Source organism: Columba livia, chromosome 7 (assembly GCF_036013475.1).
Source record: "Columba livia isolate bColLiv1 breed racing homer chromosome 7, bColLiv1.pat.W.v2, whole genome shotgun sequence".
NCBI lineage: Eukaryota > Metazoa > Chordata > Aves > Columbiformes > Columbidae > Columba > Columba livia.
The window spans coordinates 2,271,552-2,291,748 of NC_088608.1; the positions used below are offsets into that span (position 1 = coordinate 2,271,552).

General features: G+C 46.7%; 1 protein-coding gene across 8 annotated transcripts in view; it reads right to left on the reverse strand.

The window, feature by feature from the left end:
• Window positions 1-8,321: 8,321 nt before the first annotated feature.
• The window catches only part of LYPD6 (LY6/PLAUR domain containing 6), a 46,604-nt gene continuing 34,728 nt past the window's right edge, over window positions 8,322-20,197 (reverse strand). For all 8 annotated transcript variants that reach the window (XM_065070236.1, XM_065070233.1, XM_065070235.1 and 5 more), the window contains 4 exons: window positions 17,298-17,458; window positions 15,269-15,367; window positions 11,888-12,018; window positions 8,322-11,199 (listed from right to left, as the gene is read on the reverse strand). In XM_065070236.1, coding sequence (XP_064926308.1) covers window positions 11,029-11,199; window positions 11,888-12,018; window positions 15,269-15,367; window positions 17,298-17,415 — 519 coding nt within the window. In that variant the 5' untranslated portion in view covers window positions 17,416-17,458 and the 3' untranslated portion in view covers window positions 8,322-11,028. The remainder of the gene's footprint in view (window positions 11,200-11,887; window positions 12,019-15,268; window positions 15,368-17,297; window positions 17,459-20,197) is intronic.

Sequence of the window (20,197 nt, forward strand, 5' to 3'; positions counted from 1 at the left end):
CCAGAAAGGTGGGGCTGCAGGACATAGACTATTTTGTTACGGTAACGTGCATAAAACTTTGTGAGCTCGTCTTACTCCAAAAGCTTCTGCCTGATCAAGCTAAACAAATGGCAGGAATTGCATATACAGTGAAAAAGCACATAACTTTAGAATGACTTGGTGTACAGAACATCTGTTGATGCTGTTGCTCAAATAATTTGAAATAAGTATGAAGTAGCAGTACAGTTTTTATACTCGGAGTGATTTGTGTGATCCAAGGCTTCAGATAAGGAGGTTACTGTTATGTTACGAGATACACAGCACATATATTTCTGAAATAATCTACTTTAGATAACTTATGAAACCACAGTGTTGCTTCTTAGAAGTTGCCCATGTGACCATGTATATTAAATTAATTCCTTCCCTTGCTATTGAGTCAATGTTTAGTGCACACTGATAAGAATTCTTACGTTTGATAGCGACTGAATGACAGCGATGCCCAGTTGGCATCGCAGCAAGGATGTGGAAGGAGAATCAGCTGTATCCATGTGAATTAACTGGTGAGGGCTGAAATACCTCAATCCAAATTGAAACGTTCCATGTATGGTATGCACATGGAAGTTGTGGTCGGGAAGATGCTCTGGTTTGCGCTTCCCTTTAAAACAGCAGAATTCTACACTCATTTATTACGACCCACTAGGAAATCTGTAGAGATAACACAAAGTTTAAACAAGTATCCTGTACACACTGAGCTTTGATTAGTCGTTAAATCAGGCTAACACTAGGACTGTGATGCAAAATAATGTAGCGGTGAATTATTTCCTAATGAGGAGAGGGCAGAACATATTAGAGCTGCTGCTCTGGGACTGGCTTGCATGTGCTGTTGTGGGGAAAAACTCTTACTAGTATATATTAATACTCATGAGGTGGTAATATTGGTTTGCTTTTTAGTATCAATGCTTCATTCTGTGTCATTGTTCTAATTAGATGCATTTTTTTGTTGTTTTTTAGCTTGCAAAAGCATCGCTTTGGAAGGTACTTGCTTGTCGCTAGGCATGCTGTGACGGGGAACGTGATAGATGGTCCAAGAAAGTATTACTTACGCAATAACTGTGTCAGGAACAAGCACTGAGGTTGGTCAGAATTCCCAGCAGACTACATTAATTATTAATAAGATATTAACACAGAGTAAAATTCCTGCACTTTAAGTTATTACCTTTCCTTTTCGAGCATAACTTCATGACTTTAGGGTGGTGAAGTACTGAATTTTGACCCTGCTATTATTGTCCAAAGAGCTTCCATCAGCCATCAAGACCTCAGCTGCACCTGAGCGCTAATTCCTGCCACTGATACAACCTGGCCTTTTTTCTTCTTTAAGCTTTTAAGGGCAGTTGGCCAGCTGCTTTAAATTAATTCATCGAAGCCAGCAGACCTGCTCTAATTTCCACCAAATAAAGGTACAGCTCATTGTACTTTAATGCATCAGGGAGGGCTAAACATTGCCATGTGTTTGTGCTTTCTCCTTGCTGCTCCAAGCAGGTCACTTGGACCCTTTTGTGCCCTTAATTTGTCGTGCAGGCTGGCACTTGCAAAGGGAAACTTCTCCCTCAGTCTGGAAGTTCTCCAGGAGCTACATGCCCACATGCACACGCGCACCCGTGGCTCGCGGCAGCTGCCTGGTGACAATAACGGCTTCTATCAGCTGCAAGAATAAGTTATGTGTTGGCTTTTTGCTCTGTTATAACTCTCTTTGTTTCCAGGGGAGTAACGGCATCTGACAGCCGCCTTTGTCAGGAGCAGATCTTTGCCAGGGCTTGATGATATTTACCACTTAGGTTTATTTTAGAGATGCGAAGTCTATTTTTGCCCTGTGAGGGTTTTCTTTGCCTTGTTAATACGCAACGGTTAAGCTTAAGGTGTGTAAACCAACACGTGCCTTAAAGCAGGTGACTGAGACTGAACCACTTGCTCATGATCACATTCTATATATTACACTTCAACACAGACACTCTTAAAATAGCAAATTCTAGCAGCAGCACAGCAAACAAGCTCTATTTTTTAGTTAAATAGAAAGGGCTGGTTACAGGGAGGTGGGTTTTCAGCAGGTGGGTAATTGGGGCTCAATGATCTGCAGCTGGCTCCCCCAGCCTTGGTCTGCTCCACTCATCCTCCTGCAGCACAGCCCTGCAGTGGGGTCTTTTGTGCTGAGCTGTGGAACTAATCCTGCTTTTTTTTGGAGAATTTTCACCTTGATGTGGGTAAGTTGTGTCTGTGAGATGCTCTCAGACTCTCAAACTTCTGGTTCTGAATGCTGTGAAAATAATGTAAATTGCTGTATGAGTACTTGGGTCATGAGGCCGTGAAGACCCTGTAAGTGTCCTGCACTTATAGGAAGGAGATTAGACATCTGCTGCGTTCTTTGCTGAGGCGCTGATGTGGTGATGGGAGAAAGAGCCTCAAGATGTTTAATAAAGTCAAGTTTTTCTAAAATACTTGGTGATTTTGCAGTAACTGGGTTTCCTGAGGGCTGACTGTGCTGCAGAGACCGCATGGTTCCTGCTCTCCCCAGAGCTGCAGCTGATAAACTGTAGCGGTGTCCTTGCTCAGGAAAACCTCAAGTTGATCTAAGTAATTCACTAATTAGAGTAGAACTTAAAAGTTGGAGCGGAGCTGATGAGCTCAAGATAAACACAGTTATTATTTTCAGGACTGCTTGGTGTGCTGGCAGGACTTAGATATAGTTCTGTTCGTTTTTTGTTCAGTGGTCTTTGTTCCTTCTAAGCTGGAGTGTTGGGTGATAAATGTGTTTTAAATCCCGAAGTGCCTGAAGTTTCACGGATATTGAAAAATCGAGTTTGGTGATAAATAATGAGAAGACCCCGAGGTGCAGGAGTGAGGCAGATTTGTTTGGAGGCTTGGAAAAGGAAATGAGCGTGTGAGGGGAGAGGGCAGGATCGTTGCTGCCTTGGTGCTTTGGGAGAGAGAGATCAGAGAAGTTTGGGATTTAGAGACAAAACATAGACAATAACATTAGTAATTCTTACAGACAGGAATCAGAGTAGGAATCAAAGGAAACGCAGGTATTTAACTCCATCCTGTTATTATGAAAGTTGTTCAGAGCAACACGTGACTTTCAGCTTGGGAATTTCCTCCTGGTTGTGCTGCAGTTTGGGTGATAGGACCCCCCCGTTCCTGCCCCTTCTCCCGCTGCTCCTCTGATCCCCACCATGCGGTTCCTAAAACAGCTGAGCCGAGTCCTGCGTGTGCAGGCGAGACTGCTCCAGCATCCCGCCCCTTCCCGAGGGGACTTGTCCTGCTTCGTGACCCAAATTCCACAGAAATGGGAACCAACGCGGCATGTGGTTTGAGCTTCGCAGCCCCCCAAGGCCGCTGCTCTTGCAGGTAATCTCATTGAAGATGGGAGAGCCATCCACCTCCTGTTGCTTTTGCCACTTTTCTTTTTACTTTATATAAAAGCTCTGTAATCACTACCTATACAGTTAGCTGTCCTATTTGGAAAAGTATTTATGAGGCACTTAAGTGCAGGGATCCTGGGCTTTATGGGCCATAGCCTTTCCATAGACTGTCCATGTTCAGCAGTAGTCTGTGATGAAGCCCTTTTTCTTCATATACATGTATGGCCCTTGTTTTTTTGAGGAGATATATAGATAGATGCATGTCATATGCTATATATTAGTATAAATGTATGAGGTACTTACAGACAGATGGATAGTAGCGTGCCTGCCTGACTCCTACACGAGTTGTGGTTTTGTGTGTGTGCACAGTGCCGGAGACTGAAAATCTGCCTTTGAACATAGGAATCTTTTATAAAGCAGGATTTTCACAACTAAAGCTAATAGATCAGGATTGCTGGTATGCCACATGGGTAACTATAAGGCATTTCCTCTCTCTGCCAGCCTTTTGTTATCATTCAGGTTTTCTGCTGGGTCTGATGCTGAAGTCTCGCTGGCTATTTGCTGTTGGAAGGGGCCTTGGGAGGCTGTTGGGTCCAAAAGGTTCAGAAAACTTGTATCTCCATGAAAACGTAACTGAAAAAAAGCATCTGTTATTTCCAGATTTCTAGTGTAATGACTGATGTTTTCTGTTACACACTAACACCCGCAGTGCGGATAAGAAATAGCTGGGGTTTTCTCTTGACAAGCGAAGAAATGGGATGAAGTTCAATAAGGCCAAATGCCGGGTGCTGCACTTTGGTCACAACAACCCCCTGCAGCGCTCCAGGCTGGGCGCAGAGTGGCTGGAGAGCAGTCAGACAGAAAGGGACCTGGGGGACTAATGGACAGGAAGCTCAACATGAGCCAATGGTGTGCCCAGGTGGCCAAGAAGGCCAACGGTATCCTGTCCTGTATCAAAAACAGCGTGGTCAGCAGGACAAGGGCAGTGATCCTTCCCCTGTACTCTGCATTGGGGAGGCCACACCTGGAGTATTGTGTTCAGTTCTGGGCCCCTCAGTTCAGGAAAGACATTGAAGTGCTGGAGCGGGTCCAGAGAAGAGCAACACGACTGGTGAAGGGACTTGAACATAAGACCTATGGAGAGAGGCTGAGGGAGCTGGGGTTGTTTAGTCTGGAGAAGAGGAGGCTTAGAGGTGAGCTCAGCACTCTCTAGAACTACCTGAAGGGCAGTTCTAGCCAGGTGGGGATTGGTCTCTTCTCCCAGGCATCAGCAATAGGACAAGGGGGCATGGGCTTAAACTCTACCAGGGGAAATTTAGGCTGGATATTAGAAAGAAATTCTTTACAGAGAGAGTGATCAGGCATTGGAATGGCTGCCCAGGGAGGTGCTGGACTCACCATCCCTGGAGGCTTTTAAACTGAGATTGGACATGGCACTTAGTGCCATGATCTAGTAAACGGACTAGAGTTGGACCAAGGGTTGGACTCGATGATCTCTGAGGTCTCTTCCAACCCAGTCGATTCTGTGATTCTGTGATTCTGTGAAACCGTGGTCTTGTGGAGTGAAGCCAAAGGCTGGTGGAGCTCTGAGCCCAGCACCAAACCTTCAAATCCACATTAAAAATGGCACTAAGTAATAGTTGCAAACTGACTGTGGCTTTTATTTTCTGCAGTGCCTTTAAACTAGCAGCTCTTCACCTTGGCAATGGGAATTCTTGCTCTCATTTTATTCCGTGAGGCTCAGGCTGCTATTTCAGGAGCTGCACAAACACAAAGGTCTCGTCGGTGCAGAGTCTGACAGGGAAACCTAACAGGATTATGAGACTGAAATTTCATGCAGCTGGGTGTTATGCTTCACTGAGAAAATAATCTTTACTGCTAAAACCGGTGTCTGGCGGGTTGGAAGAGCTTTAAGGAAGGAAAATGGATTCTGAGGGCTGGACTTTGGGGATGGTTTTGTGCCTAGAAGAGGCGCAGTGATATCCCAGAGTGACTAAGTGACGGCTGGGAGATTAACTCATCAGGATATATTTCTCTTGGAGAAAACTCAAAAATTCGGTTGGTGGAATGCTTTTGGGTGATAACCCATTATTTTTGGTAGTGAAAAAGCCATGTATATGTATTATATCCTACTTTGTGCTTAGCTTGCTAAGACATGAGCGTGAACAGCAGGAAATACCCACCCCAGGTGGGCAGCTCTGTGGCCAGAACAACCACCTTTGCGTCTTTCTGTTCCCTGTGACGCCTGCCACGGGCTTTAGGTGCAGCTCTTTTATTTACTAAGAGATGACGGTACAGGCTGCATGGCACATACCCTCACAGCAGGATTGCTTACATTTTTACAGGAAAAACCTGAACAAGTTACCCCCTTAAAATAATTACTTAAACTATTGTCCTCGCAGCAGCGGGCAGGGGGCAGGACGTGGCTGGCAGCCCCGTGCCGCCCTCCCAAATTGAGTAGGAGGTTGGGGTTTGTCTTTTCTAACACACGTGGACTGACAAGTTGCTGTTTGGCCTGTATTCAGCATATCTGGATAGGAACATCCATAGCATAACTAAAACCCATTTAAACCCATTGGGGGATTGGACTAGATGATCTTTTGAGGTCCCTTCCAATCCCAAACATACTGTGATACTGTAAATTTTACAACGTTGAGTAGTGAAATGTTCGTAGATGTCAGCAAAGCCGGCTTGCTCAGGTTGTGTTTCAGAATGAAAACCTGTGGCAGAGTTTTATTTTTGGCAGCTTGGTATCACTGACTCTGTTTTTCCATTTGTATTTATTGTGGGTAGAATCTGTCACGTTGAGGATATCCAGCCTGCTGGTTTTAGCCTAAGACTTGTAGGGTTGAGCTCCGTGTGATGAAATGTGTAAAGGTTACATGTCTAAAACCTGACAAAAACCTTAAAAAAGGAATAGGGAAGCTTAAGCCCCATAAATACATATAAGTTAGTTGAACTAGATATATTTGAAATGCTTTCAAATGTAAAATATCAGTGCTAAAGGAATGACATTATTAGATCAACCCGGGAGTTGAGTGGCTGTTTGAGTCTCAGTGGACTTTGGGATTAATGTCAAGGGAAGTTGGTACGAGAATTGGTCAAATAATGCTCTAATGAGTTTGGCACTGTAAAGTGTGTATTAGTAATAGGCGACAAAAATTGGAAGCCTATTTTGACATGCAGCAGAAGAGTAATGTTGTGGGATGTGCAAGAACTTTGATTCCAAGGGTTAGTTCCCATCTTGTTTGTTTAATTCTGAATTGATGCTTCTTTGGGCATTGTCATTTCTAAGGTTTGCACCTCCAGATCATAAGCATTAACTCCTGCTTGCCATTAATTCCATAATGTCCATATTTCAAGTACATTTTCCCTTTTTTTCCACTAACCACATGTAGGTCTGGTGACGCCGTTTACCAGAATCAACTTGTTGGCAGTTTCTCGGTGGAGGGAGCGAGTCGTGTATTCCTCGACTGGGAATATATGGAAACCTCCAGCCCTTAGCGAGACACTTGGGGTGTAACTTGTGCTGGTTGCTTGAGCCCCTTTAAGTGGGTTAAAATGCTTTCAAAAGCTTTGCCTTGCCAGTCCAAAATGGGGTTTTTGGGGGGGATTATGCTGGATTTTGGTGGGCAATGGAGAAGCAGTTCCTGCATCTCAAAACCAAAATTAAATAATAATAATAATGATAAAACTAGTGCTTATGGCTCCGGCAAGCAGGAGGTTCAGCATCGCTTTGGGTGCTGCAGGGCAGAGGTACCAGGCGGGTTGTGCACGAACTGGTTGTTTAAGGGGAGGAAAAGAGCGACACAATCAACTCGCCTTGTCTTTACTGACAATTAATTCAACTGCTTTGCAGCAAATGGAAGTGAAGCGTTTGTAACCAACATCTGCCTTGTGCTCGCTGCGCTGCAGGGCAGAAATCCAGGGACTGGAGCCACGAGCACGAGTGCTGCAACCGTGTGGGTTATCCTGGCCCTGGGCAGGGAGCGCTGCTCCCAAAGGCACCTCTTGAAATGGGATAACAAACCCTTTTAAGGCATATTTTCAAACAAAAGCTGCACCAAATGCTGAACCTCCAGAGAGATACTTATTTTAATACTAAGTGGAAAGTCGGGTGCTGTAAGTGCTGTAGTTAACTGTGCTACTGTAAAATGCATTTATTCAATCTAGAGCTGTGGGAATTGGCCCAGTCACTACTGTTTTCCTTAAATACACCTTTGCAAATGTTGATTTATTATTTTTTGGCCTTTTCTGTCTCTTCACCTGCATCCAGCAGAGCTCGGCTCAGCCTCTGCCCCGCCGGAACAGCCTTTATCAGCAAAACCCAGCCGATTCCCTTCTGTACACATAGGCAGATAATTGTCAGAATATCCCATAATACAGCTGTAGAATTGTATAGCTTTAACTTTGAGTTATACCTTCTTCACGGTGCCCATCAATAACTTAGGCCTAAACCTTGCATTAGGCACATGAAGTTGTTTACGTCCAACTAAGTGTTGGTTGCGGGAGTGGAAATGATAATAGAAATCACTGCATTAAAACCTCCAGAACGTGCTGGGATTAAATTAGCACTGCAGCGTAATGATGGAGCAGGGAAAGCTTTCCCGGAGCAGGAGAGGGACAGGAACATCCAGGGCTCAGTAACTAAACAAGAGTCTCTTCAGACTTATTCATTTCTTATTTAATATGCACTTAAATAGCCAATATACATATAAAAAAGCAACAAATAACCATGGGAGTTCAAGAGGAAGAAACTATGGGAAAGATTCAGCGGGAGTTAAACCAAAATGGTCTTAAATACAGATATTTATATTTTTAAAGAGTTTTTTTGCTAGTAGGACCCCAGGGAAAGGAGAAGGGGCGCAGGGAGCAGACGGTGGCCCAGCACAGGGGACGCTGTTATCACACACCTCACACATCGTGTGAATATTTAAAACATTTATTTATACAAATGTACAGCATTTACAGGAGTTAAAAAATTAGACGTTTTAAAGCAATATCACATATATAGAGCCTAAAAAAATAAATACGGTGCAGCTCAGCATTTATGTGCTTTAAACCCCCCCACCATGTGCTTGCAGTCACCTTTATTTGCTCTTTTAAGCCCAATGTCCATCACCCTTGTACCACAGCTGGAGGCAGCAGCTCAGCTGGATGGTGCTCAGGTCCTTTTTGGAGAGCACAACTGGGACACATTGGTGAGACAGCACAAGAACTGGGACCTTCTCCAGCGGTAGCGTCGCTGTGGTCAGAGCAACAGAACTGCAAAATGTATGGGAAATGGAGGGAGACGACATACAGAGATGCCAGAAGGTGTTGGTGCAAACTTGGCTGTAACTGGTGACCGAGGCAACCGGGAGGTAACATCTGCTTCTTGCTGCTGGTCGGTTTTCTTATTGCTTGACTCCTAAATGCATGTGGATAACAAGTCCCGGAATTAAAACAGAAATCCTTAGAACCTCCGGCTGAGCTGCCACCACCAGCCTGTGAGCCCTGAGATGGTGAGGAGGCCCCTTGAGGTTCTACTGCTGGCCACATGCAAGATGGCCCAAGGCTTGAGCCCACCTTGGCTGAAGAGATTAGCAAGATGTTCCTAAGTAATCTCGGTTCTGCATCCCGCTGGCTTTCCAACACATCTTGGCCAACGTTCAACCCCTGCCCCAGGAGAGCAGCTGAATGCCTGCGTGAGGTCCTTCCAGACTTAAACTCTTCCATTTTGCATAATTAATAATACTTAAATTGCTGTTGGAGGAGTCACATCCTCCTCCACCTCATTCTCCCCAACCCATAAGTACCTTGCATGCTCGAGTGAGCTTGCGCAGGAGGGGACGGGCTTTAGAAAGGCTGCAGGGTTGGGCTTTTTTTTTTAGGGTCTGCTAGAGCTAGGTTTAACTTGCATAAAATAAGAGATTGCAACTACCCTCTTAATACTAGTGCTCAGTGAGCAGGTCAGAGGAGAACCGAATGACATCAAAATGCAAGATTTATCAGCCTTTCCTCAAAAGTGTTAGTTTTAGATAAAAAGAGGAAAGGCACAGTGTTTGAGGTTCCATTTCCATAATGAGAAAACATCCCTTAGCAAAGCACACGGAGGTTCCTTCCCCAGGGAAGGCACCGGAAAGCAGGTTCTCCTTCAACACCAATTGAACTCCCCGGAGCACGAGCAGAGCTCACTCCAAAGGCCACAAAACTCCAGGAGCTGCAGTTTTCCACCTGTAACCTGTATCTGACCCGGATGCTGCCGGGACCTTCCCGGAGCCCTTTCAAAGCATTTACGTTCCAGCACTGGCTTCCTTCATTCGCCTTTCCCCCTGTAACTCACCAAAACAAGCATAGTGTAGCTCGATACTGCACAGGTTACCTTGGAGTATGATGAGCCAAAATCAGCTTGTAAAGGAACAATTTATAACGTTAATTTGTTGTTTGGGGTGGTTTTTTTTGCTTAAGTTTGGTTTAACTTCAAGTCCATAGCCACCCTGCTTTTATTACAGACCTTGCAAAACAAAGCTGATTCTTTTTCAATAATGATGCAAAACAGTTTTTATATGTATATATATATATATATATATGATAATTTATATATTACAGGCTTACCCACTTGCAAAACAACCATTTTGCCTGGCAATATCAGTATTAAGAATCTTCTAAACACTTTGGATCCGACTCATTATACAAAAATAAATATTGCATATGTGATTTCCAAGTGAAACAAGAAACACAGGTCACTGAACCAGCTGTAGCTTGGAGCAGTCCATACACCACAGAGTGCATTAAATACAATAAAATAAGCTATTCAGGATCAGGGGTTTTTCTCAGGCTGGAATGGGTGCCCAAAATGTGAAAACATGTAAAGCCCCAAAACAAAGAACCTCTTGGCTCAACCGGCACCAGCATCTCAACCTTCACACACCCCCCTCCTCCCAGGAGAGGGTCAGGACCCCACACACACACTTTCCTTTCTAATCATGCTTCAGGAGCGGAGTTTTTAGAGCGTTTCTGGTTTGATTTATAACCCAAGGTGATTTTCTGCCCATCCTGGAGGAAGCACCTGTGCGAGGCGCTCACCTGGTCCAAACTGCCCCTGCTCCCTTGTGCTCATCCCTTCCAGCTTCTGCTGCCTCGCCACAAGCTCTTGCCCTCCCCGAGACTTCTTATTTACTCTGCATTCTAAAAACAGGTTAACGAGACACCAGAGTTAGTGCTGTGACAATGACAACGTGGTCAGTTGAAGACGTCCCTGCTCATGGCTGGATGAACTTTGAAGGTCCATCCAACCCAAACCAGTTCTATGGTTGTGTAACAAGAAAAGTTTCAAATGTGTAAGTGATAATAATAGCAGCTGGCAGGGATACGGTACTTTTAAATATCATTTCTTCATGAGGAAAAGATGGGCATTAAGAAAAGTGTCTGTATCAGTCTCAGCCAGGGATTCTGGGAACATTTGGCATGAGTTTCTTCAGAAAACAGTAGCGAAACGTGACGGTTTTACCCCCTTCAAGTACATCTACATCCCAGGCTCACCACTCCATCGGTAATAAAAACATGGAGGAACACGACTCCTTCAAAGCCAGCTCGGCAGGGAGAGGCTGAAGGTTCACGCAGATGTTCTCAGCAGCTCAGCTGTCCAGTGTCACCAGCGCTGGGCCACCAGCCCCAGCCACAGACACGCCATGGCCAGCAGGACGGGCTGCGAGAGCCGCCGCGTCTTGTTGAGCGGGGACAGGGTGGTGAACACGGCGTCTGTCGCGTTCCTGGGCAGGGGCAAGTTGCAGATGGTTCCTTCGCAGCAGGACGTGCAGACCTGGGCAACAAGAAACAAGTTATAACTTCTTACTTGAAAAACACCAACACCAATGCAGAAAGACACATGGAAAATAATAAGACACTTGCAAAGGAGCACAGTGTCCAGTCTGATTATTTTCCCCTTGTTTTTCCACCCCCAACACCCTCCTCTTTTATTTATTGATGTACTCGGAGAGCGATTTCACCTGCACAGGAACAACACTTCGGCGGCTACAAGGACGACACATCCATTTTGAAGCTCTTATTTTCTACCCCAAATAAGCAAACTGCTGAAAACCAGTGGTGGTTGGTTCACATAGAGCTCACAAACCAGAGCTCAAATAAATAAATACTTACTTATTCAAATAGGGTTTTGTTGCAGGTACTCGTTTCAGTAGGAGAACCACGAGCATCCGTCGCAGAGCAGAGAGGACATGGAGCAAACACAAGGCAGCTCTGCAGGCCACGCTCCTCAAACCCCTGAGCTACTGCCATTTAGTTAAATGCTATTTAGATTATTCTTTTATTCTGGGAGAGGTTATTCCTTTGTTTCTGTAGCAAATGGAAACGAGCTGGAGCTCCTTAAGAAGAGAAACTTCATCTTTGACGATGCTGATTTACCCACTGAACCAGTCAGACTAATGGGCAAAGGCCAGAAGGATTCTGCCAAGTTTTCGTATTAAAAAAAGGCAATTTTTATCCTATACCTTGTATTCTTCATGCTTTACATAGGTGCATCCCGTAGCCAGACAGTCCTCTAAGGGCACACAGCGCTTGGTGACCGACACGCTCTCCCCAGTGACTTTCATCATGTGTTGGCTGAAGCAGTATCTGGTACCTCGAAAGACAGAAAAAATGTCTTTACCTGGCAAATTTTGTCATAATCTACTAATAGGAAGTAATAAAAAAGATATCTTAATTTTTTTAATCTTGGGATTTAAAAAAAAAAGATTATTTTGATGTATTTCTTGCAATACATAAATGTCAGTAAATACAGGCACCCACACCCCAAGCTCTGGCACGGAACTGAGGTTTCAAAGCACCCTGGAACGTGCACATTTGTTCCCAATACTCACAGATAAATAAACACACATACGTTGGATAATCAAGTTACAGAGAGAGCTTCATATAAACAAACACAAAACGGTGTGCACCATCAGCTCCACAAGAATGGGCTTTAAAAAGGAAAACTTGCAGTACCTGTCTGTGCCTCAAGCTAAGCTTTGTTTGCATAGGTTTCGTTTGTTAACGTGCTTCATGGACAACCATTAAATGCCTAAAAAAAACTATAAAACGATGCCAAAACACCCAGCAGAACAGTGAGGAGGATGGATGTATTTCTCGGTTTCCCAGTCTTTGGGAAAAGCACCATAAAATGGGAAAAGCACCATGAACCAGACCGTGTCCCCAGGATTCCCATCGCATCTCCTGCACGCTGAGGGCTCCCCCATCCTCCTCCTCCTCCTTCTTCTTAAGCTACTCCTTGTCCCCGTGTGAAACACACAGCAAACCCAGAGCAGAAGGGCTGACGAACGCTGTGCTTGTCCCCAGGCATAAAGGAATGCGGCTTTATTTCACGTTTCAGTCGAAGGTGCTGCTCCCCTTCCGAGCACTGCGAGATGAACACGCTGCATTCTCAACACAGGAAACACACCACTATATATTTCCTCTCTAAATTATACCTCGCTTCTTATGAATCAACCTTATTATTAATCAAATTATTGCTTCCATGGGGGGGAAAGAGGAGCATAATTAATTTAAAGTGGACATTCCTGCTCAGCCCTCGTCTCCGATGGGGAGAGCCCTGTGTACTTCCCATGTTTTCGGCGTTCAGCGACAGCTGGGCGAGATTGCCACAATAAGCAATAAAATTCAGTCATCTGAATTAATATTCAAATAAGATTCAAATAAGCCATTGCAGCACGAAAGTTGATGCTAAAGGACGGTGGTGCCCAAGCAGGCAGGACACTGCGCGGCCACGGGGTAAGGATGGGGCTCCATTATATTGTATTAATAACAAAATATAACAGATTTCCATAATTTTGCCGCTCTAGAGTGTCTTTAAAGGCACTTAAGAGCCCAGCCGACCATAGTGTAACATTCAGTTACACTCTCCATTACAAAAGGCTTTGAAAATGAGGTGGTTGCTCTATGGGATTATTTGGGGGACTTTCAGGGCTACTGATTTACGCTGACCCCGGTGTGACAAGTGACACCATCGCCTTTTCTTTTGCATTTTTTCTCTCCCTTATAATGAATTTCATTATACACAAAACGTGGTTTCCTTTAAGTCCTACATCACGGTTAATGAAAATATTTTGTTTTGCTTTTAATAGCATTGCCTCTAAAAAATATAGCGAATAGGAGGATGGAGTCTTCTTGTTTTCTCGCACCATTAAGCCAAGCAAACCAAGCAGCTTTTGGATCACTGCGGGGAAGGCAACGCCGCCACTGCGCCCTCTGACCGCCAGAGACAAGGGAGTGACCCGAGCGGATAACCCCGCTCCCGGAGCGTCCCCGCGGTCTCGCCGCAAACCAGAGGCTGCATTTCTGCGCCTGCCAAAAATCGCATTGGAAAATTAAAGCAGCAAAGAAAATAGCCGGCTCAATAAAAGCTTTCTGATCTGTCAGGCAGGAGCGCTGGGGACCGTCACCAGCAGCGCTGCTCTGGTTGAACACACCCGATGAGTTACAGACCCACCAAAGCCTGGTTTTCCCCTCCACTAAACCACCAGTAAGTACTAACTTCACCTTCCAGATTAGCGTATCTTTTTGGGTCAAGTAACTCCAGCTCCTAAAGGCAGATCTCAGTCTCACAGCAATCTGCAGGTAACGCTGGCCTTACTCATTTAAACGCCAGTGACTGCTGGCCAAGCAGGGAGTGTCCGCGGCCATTGGTCTCATCTGATGCCAGCCAGCCTGACCTCATCTATTGCTATTGATGTTGTGCTGATTCGAGCTCAAATCAAAAACATTCTCAGACAGATAACACACTCTGACACAGCTGCAAACACAGCTGGCTCGTCCCTGCAGTGCAGGTTCTGCTCTCTTTTCCAAAATAAATATTTTCGGCAGGCACTTGTGCTGTCCCGCAGCAGATCACAGACATCCCGGACAGATGCTGAACAGCAAAGCCAAGCCTACAGAGAGCACCAGGGGAGCACTGAGCCCCATCACATCCTTCTACCCATCGCATCCCTCTGCCCATCAGTATTCTCCTGCCCATCACATCCTCCTGCCCATCGCATCCTTCCTTCTGCCCATCGCATCCTTCCCTCTGCCCATCGCATCCTTCCCTCTGCCCATCGCATCCTTCCCTCTGCCCATCGCATCCTTCCCTCTGCCCATCGCATCCTTCCCTCTGCCCATCGCATCCTTCCTCCTGCCCATCGCATCCTTCCCCCTGCCCATCGCATCCTCCTGCCCATCGCATCCTTCCCTCTGCCCATCAGCATCAGCTTCCTCCTACCTACAACTGGTTCCCACCCTGGTGAGGACACAACCCGCGTCCAGGGCCTCCTCAGGGGCTGTGGACAATCTTAGTGTTTGTGTCTCAAAAAGAGAAGCGGTAAGGCTTGATCTGAGGATCTCACCGATGCCTGTGTCTGATATTTTGGTGCCTGTATCGCAAAGCCCTTTCTAGGCTGTTCCCAGCTTCAGAGTCCAGTGATTTATGAGCCCAAAATACCAAAAATACCTTGAGGCCAGCTGAAAAGAGGCAATCTTGGCTGCCCTGAAGCGTGGGCTTGTGCCATGTGCAACAGAAGTGAATAAAGCAACAACTGGTCCTGTACTCACCAGTAAGAGAAACACAACCCTTAAATAAACGTCAGCCTGATTTAATTTCCAGCTGAGCTCGAGGAGATAAAAAGTCCCAAACTTCATCCAGCACAGACAGAAAAGCTTAAAGGATTACTCATATCGCTTACACATCTCCATGATGAGGGGGCTTACAATCGGGAGCAGCGATCGCCAGCATCCGAGTACATGTAAGGAATAATGGGGGCTCAGTGCTGTCCCCACGGTGGGGGCAGCGAGCGGTTGTCATCAGGTAGATTTAAATTAAACGCCAGCGCACAGCTGGTTACCTCGGGGACAATAGACGTCGGGAGCCCACCGGTTGCATTCGTAATTATCTGCCGCCTTTTCGCAGGTGAAACATTTAAATCCGTGAGGATACGGTGTGGCTGAAAGGAAGAGATGATATTCAGTTAAAAGGAGCCAATTAATCCGGCTCTGCTGTGCTTTTCAGAGGCACACAGCAGCATTTGTTCTCTTCAGACGTATCTTTCTACAGGTGTACCTGTCAACTTCGTCAAGTTGGTCCCGATTTGTAAACATCCCGTCAGCAATAGCAATGCGGGAAAGGCACATACGGGTACAATAAGGACTCAGTTCAGCTGTGTTTACCGGGAAAAAGTGCCCGCTGTGGACTTCAAAGGCAGTTAATGGGAACAGGGAATACTTATTGTCATGGTATCAGCACTCACATCCAATACTGCTACTCTATCAGTGCTGATAACAAAATATCAGACGGATTAAAATACTTCTGGAAACGAGCTGCTGCCGTTTTGGATGGCAGGCTGAGGTCCCCAAAGGAATGAAAAATCAACTTGCTGAACCCTCCAGTTTTTAACAGCAGACCCTGTCCTGATTTATCTCAGCAGACGAAGAGCGTTAACTCCTTAAGTGGTCTCCTGGCAGGGCTTCTGTAGCACATTCAATACGTCTTCAAGATGTTGCCACCAAAAGGTCATGGTTATGGCCATGGGGTGAAGCTGGACCTCCACAGCCTCACAGGCCATGTCTCACCTCCTCTTCACCTCCTCCCCTTGCCCATTGGCTCTGGGCCGGCCCCGTTTGGGTAGGATTGGTGAAGCAGGAGGCGTTTGCTGTTTTCTCCCCAGGCTCCTCTGGTAAGGGCCAGCAAGTCCCCTGGGAACATCTCTGGTGGGGCTGGTGGTGCCCTCAAGGAGCAGCCTGGGCTGGGACAACACAACATCACTAATAAATTCACCCCTCTTCACCCTGCACCTCTGGCAGGTTGTGGTTGCAGCATGAAACCGGAATTTCATCTTGCTTTTTAAAGAATATACATCTTTCAGGCAAATTTGGAAAGGTGGTGAGTTTCCTCTGGGAACAGGTGGCAGGTACAGCTCCCCAAGCGCTCCCTGCTTGTAGAGTTAAATAAGCTTCTATCTGATGAAGTGAACAGACTGGTGAAGGGAGAGCCCATGGAAGATGTGAAGATACATAACTTTGCCATAGCACGGCTCCAGGGAGCTACTGAAATAAGTCGGGAGCAGGTAGTGCCACAGCGGCACACGGTCACGTTTGGCCCTGGCTCACAGCCATCGATGTGCTCGGGCAAACCGCGTGGCCACGGGTCCTGGTCTTATGGCCAGAGAGATCACTGAGGAACAGAAAGCAGCGACCAAAAAGCTCCTGACATGCTCAGCAACTGCCCGTAATCCTCTCTGTCCTTTAACCCCTTTGGGAAGGGGCAGTTTGGTTTTACATCAACTGGTTTTATGAGTACTGGGGATATTTATGTAATTTTTGCTCAGCACTCAGCGCAACCCTGATGTTTCTGCTGCCTTAACACATAGAATCATAGAGTGGTTTGGGTTGAAGGGACCTTCCCAGCTCCCCCAGTGCCCCCCCTGCCATGAGCAGGGACATCTTCACCAGCTCAGGTTGCTCAGAGCCCCGTCCAGCCTGGCCTGGGATGTCTCCAGGGATGGTTCATCCACCACCTCTCTGGCCAACCTGGGCCGGGCTCTCACCAACCCCAGGGCCAACAATTTCTTCCTTATGTCCAGTCTCAATCTCCCTCCTTTAGTTTAAAACCATCACCCTTGTCCTATCACAACAGGCCCTGCTCAAAAGTCTGTCCCCATGTTTCTTACGGGCCCTGTTTAAGCACAGAAAGGCCTCACTTAGGTCTCCCCAGAGCTACTTTTCTCCAGGCTGAACACCCCAACTCTCAGCCTGTCCCACGGCAGAGCTGTTCCATCCCTCTGATCATCTTGGTGGCTCCCCCGGCCCCTCTCCAGCTCGTCCTTAACCCCGCGCCACGGCCACCCCTGGCTGTGCAGCCCATCGAAGACGTCTTACTGGAAGGGTGGAGGTAGACGATGTCCTTCACGGTGAAGTCCCGGGGCCGGGCGGCTGGCAGGCAGCAGGCCAGCAGGCCGAGCAGCAGCGTCCGTGCCAGCGCGGGCTGCGAGGCCATCGCCGGGCGAGGACGTACTCATGCGGCGGCCCAAAACATTCACCTGGGCAACGGGAGAGAACACAGAGTCGTTCGGCTTGGAAAAGATCATCGAGCCCAACCATTAACCCAGCACTGCCGAGTCCACCACTAAATCACAGAATCACAGAATCGACTGGGTTGGAAGAGACCTCAGAGATCATCGAGTCCAACCCTTGGTCCAACTCCAGTCCGTTTACTAGATCATGGCACTAAGTGCCATGTCCAATCTCAGTTTAAAAACCTCTAGGGACGGCGAGTCCACTACCTCCCTGGGCAGGCCATTCCAATGCCTGAAATAATGTCCCTAAGCACCATCTATACGCATCTCGCAGTGCAAGACTGCTCTGATGCAGTGGAAAGACCAGTATCAGACCCAAGGGATCTGTTCGTGTCAGAGGCTTTATTCCTTCCCCATCCTTGAGCTCCTCATCTCTTCAACAGCGATGTTATTCCACGTACCACCCACAGGTCCATCATTTTAGCCACTCTTGAAATGAGCAATAACGGAACACTCATACCTGCCTCCTGCTTAACACACTGCATGTTAGAAAGTGCTCTGAAAGCAAGTGTTGTCTAGCATCCTTTCATTAAGCTGTTAATTAGCGAATTTTACTGACATAAATCACTCTTGACTGTGCACTGTTGATGCAGTTTTACAGCATAAGAACAACACTTCATCTGGTTTAAGGTCAGAGAACTAACATCCATCCATCCATCCATCCATCCAATATATTCCCTTCAAATCACAACAAGTCACCTCAACTTGCTCTCAACAGCTCTTGCAGAAGAGCCCAGGGAGTGCATATGCTGCAGATTCCTAGGCATGTAGAATTGCTGGTATTAGCTATATTTTAGCTTTTTTGTTTTGTCTTTTCAAAAACCTCAGTAGGACATCAGTGAAGTCATCAAGACCGCTCTGTGACAGGATTTAACTACTTTGTTAAGAGAAAACTGCAAAACTGAAGAGTTAGACTGGTAAGGACGTAGCTGGAGACCCATTGGGATGCCCAGGGGAGCAGCGCTGGGTCTCCCACACTCCAAACAGGCTGACACCCTTCAAAAACACGTCTTTTCAGCAAACCAGAAGCTCCACGTTACTTTCCACGTGTCTCAGGAAAGTCGAGGAGCACTGGCTGCTGCAGGTCCTCTCTTCCTTCAGCTGGTGGCTGTTAAAAACACAAAGCAATTATTGCATTTTCCTCATTTGCGCTCAAAGGGTCTTATTCCCTGTGTGATGCTGTTGACAAACGATGCAGTGTATTTTTCCCGCGTCCCTAAATGAGGGGAACTAATTTAAACACCCACTGCGGTACCGCTCGTGGAGCCGTCCCCAAACCAGCATCCTTCAGGAGCATCCCAGTCCCTGTGCCCAGGCTGTGCGGAGCCCCCAGGAACAGACAGCACCAATGCATCCTTAAATACACACCTCCTATTATTACAATTCCTTAAAAATGATGAAAACTTGGCCTCCAAAACCAAGCAGGACAGGAAACCCTCAAGAGGACGCGGCTACCGAGCCAGACGGGAGCCGCCGGTTTCCCTGGTCACTGGCACCCACCCAGCACACTCAGCACTGGGGCTTTTTCCACCCAGATTGACCAAGAGATCTGCAATACCCAAGCTGCTATTTCCTAAGCAGCTAGGAAAGAGTGGTAGCTGTTATTTAATAAATCTTTTTATAAAACAAATGTTATATTTTTTTCAGGAAAGATGTTCCAGGGGTGGGGATGTAACATTCCACCTCTCCATCCAAATATTTGTCCTGCAGCAGAGGCCCTCACAGGACTAGCAGTGTGGTGGTTGGGGGGACTGTCATCATCCTTGGCTCTTATCTGAAAACCGCCCTCATATTAAAACACCATGAAATCCATTAAAATAGTGAGGGAAACAGATAACACGTAGCGCAGTGCATTAAGCTTTGTTGTTTTAACCTTACGAAGGGGGGAAAGCCAATTCCCATGGGGTTTACTCCACAGATGCGCATCAGCCAGAGGAAAATGAAATCCTGATTAGAAGCAGAAAGGAAATAAAACAAACCTCTCCCAGTCACGTGAAAGATGAAAGAACAGGGAGCAGCGGGGTCTGGAGGAAGAGCCGATCTCTGCGACTGAGGGGTACGCACGTGGATTCAGGAGTATTTCACAGTTTTGAGTTCCACGTGGCTGAATAAACACGGACCTGGAGCTGAGCTGGACAAATACTGACACCGTCCTGATGGTCCTGGAGCTATCAGCTGCATGAGGTAGATGTGCTCCAGTACGGAGGATTTGCTTTCAGGACACGTGTCTGTGCAGAACACAAGTCACACGGGATGCTCAGCACAAGGACACAGGATGTTTCCAAAGAGGTGGTGGATGAACCATCCCTGGAGACATCCCAGGCCAGGCTGGACGGGGCTCTGAGCAACCTGAGCTGGTGAAGATGTCCCTGCTCGTGGCAGGGGGGGACCTTTGAAGGTCTCTTCAACCCAAACTCTTCCAAGACTCTACAAACCCAATCTCAACCTCTTCAACTCAACCTCCCTCACTCAATGTCAACCTCTTCAACCTCCTTCACCCAACTTCAACCCCACCTCAACCCCCTCAACCTGAGCTGGTGAAGATGTCCCTGCTCATGGCAGGGGTGGCACTGGGGGAGCTGGGAAGGTCCTTCCAACCCAAACCTTTCTACAATACAGCAACTGCATGTCACATGTGGAAATTGCTTAATAATCATCCTGTTAAGATAATGAAGGTTTGGATGAGAAAGGGGTTTCTGGATT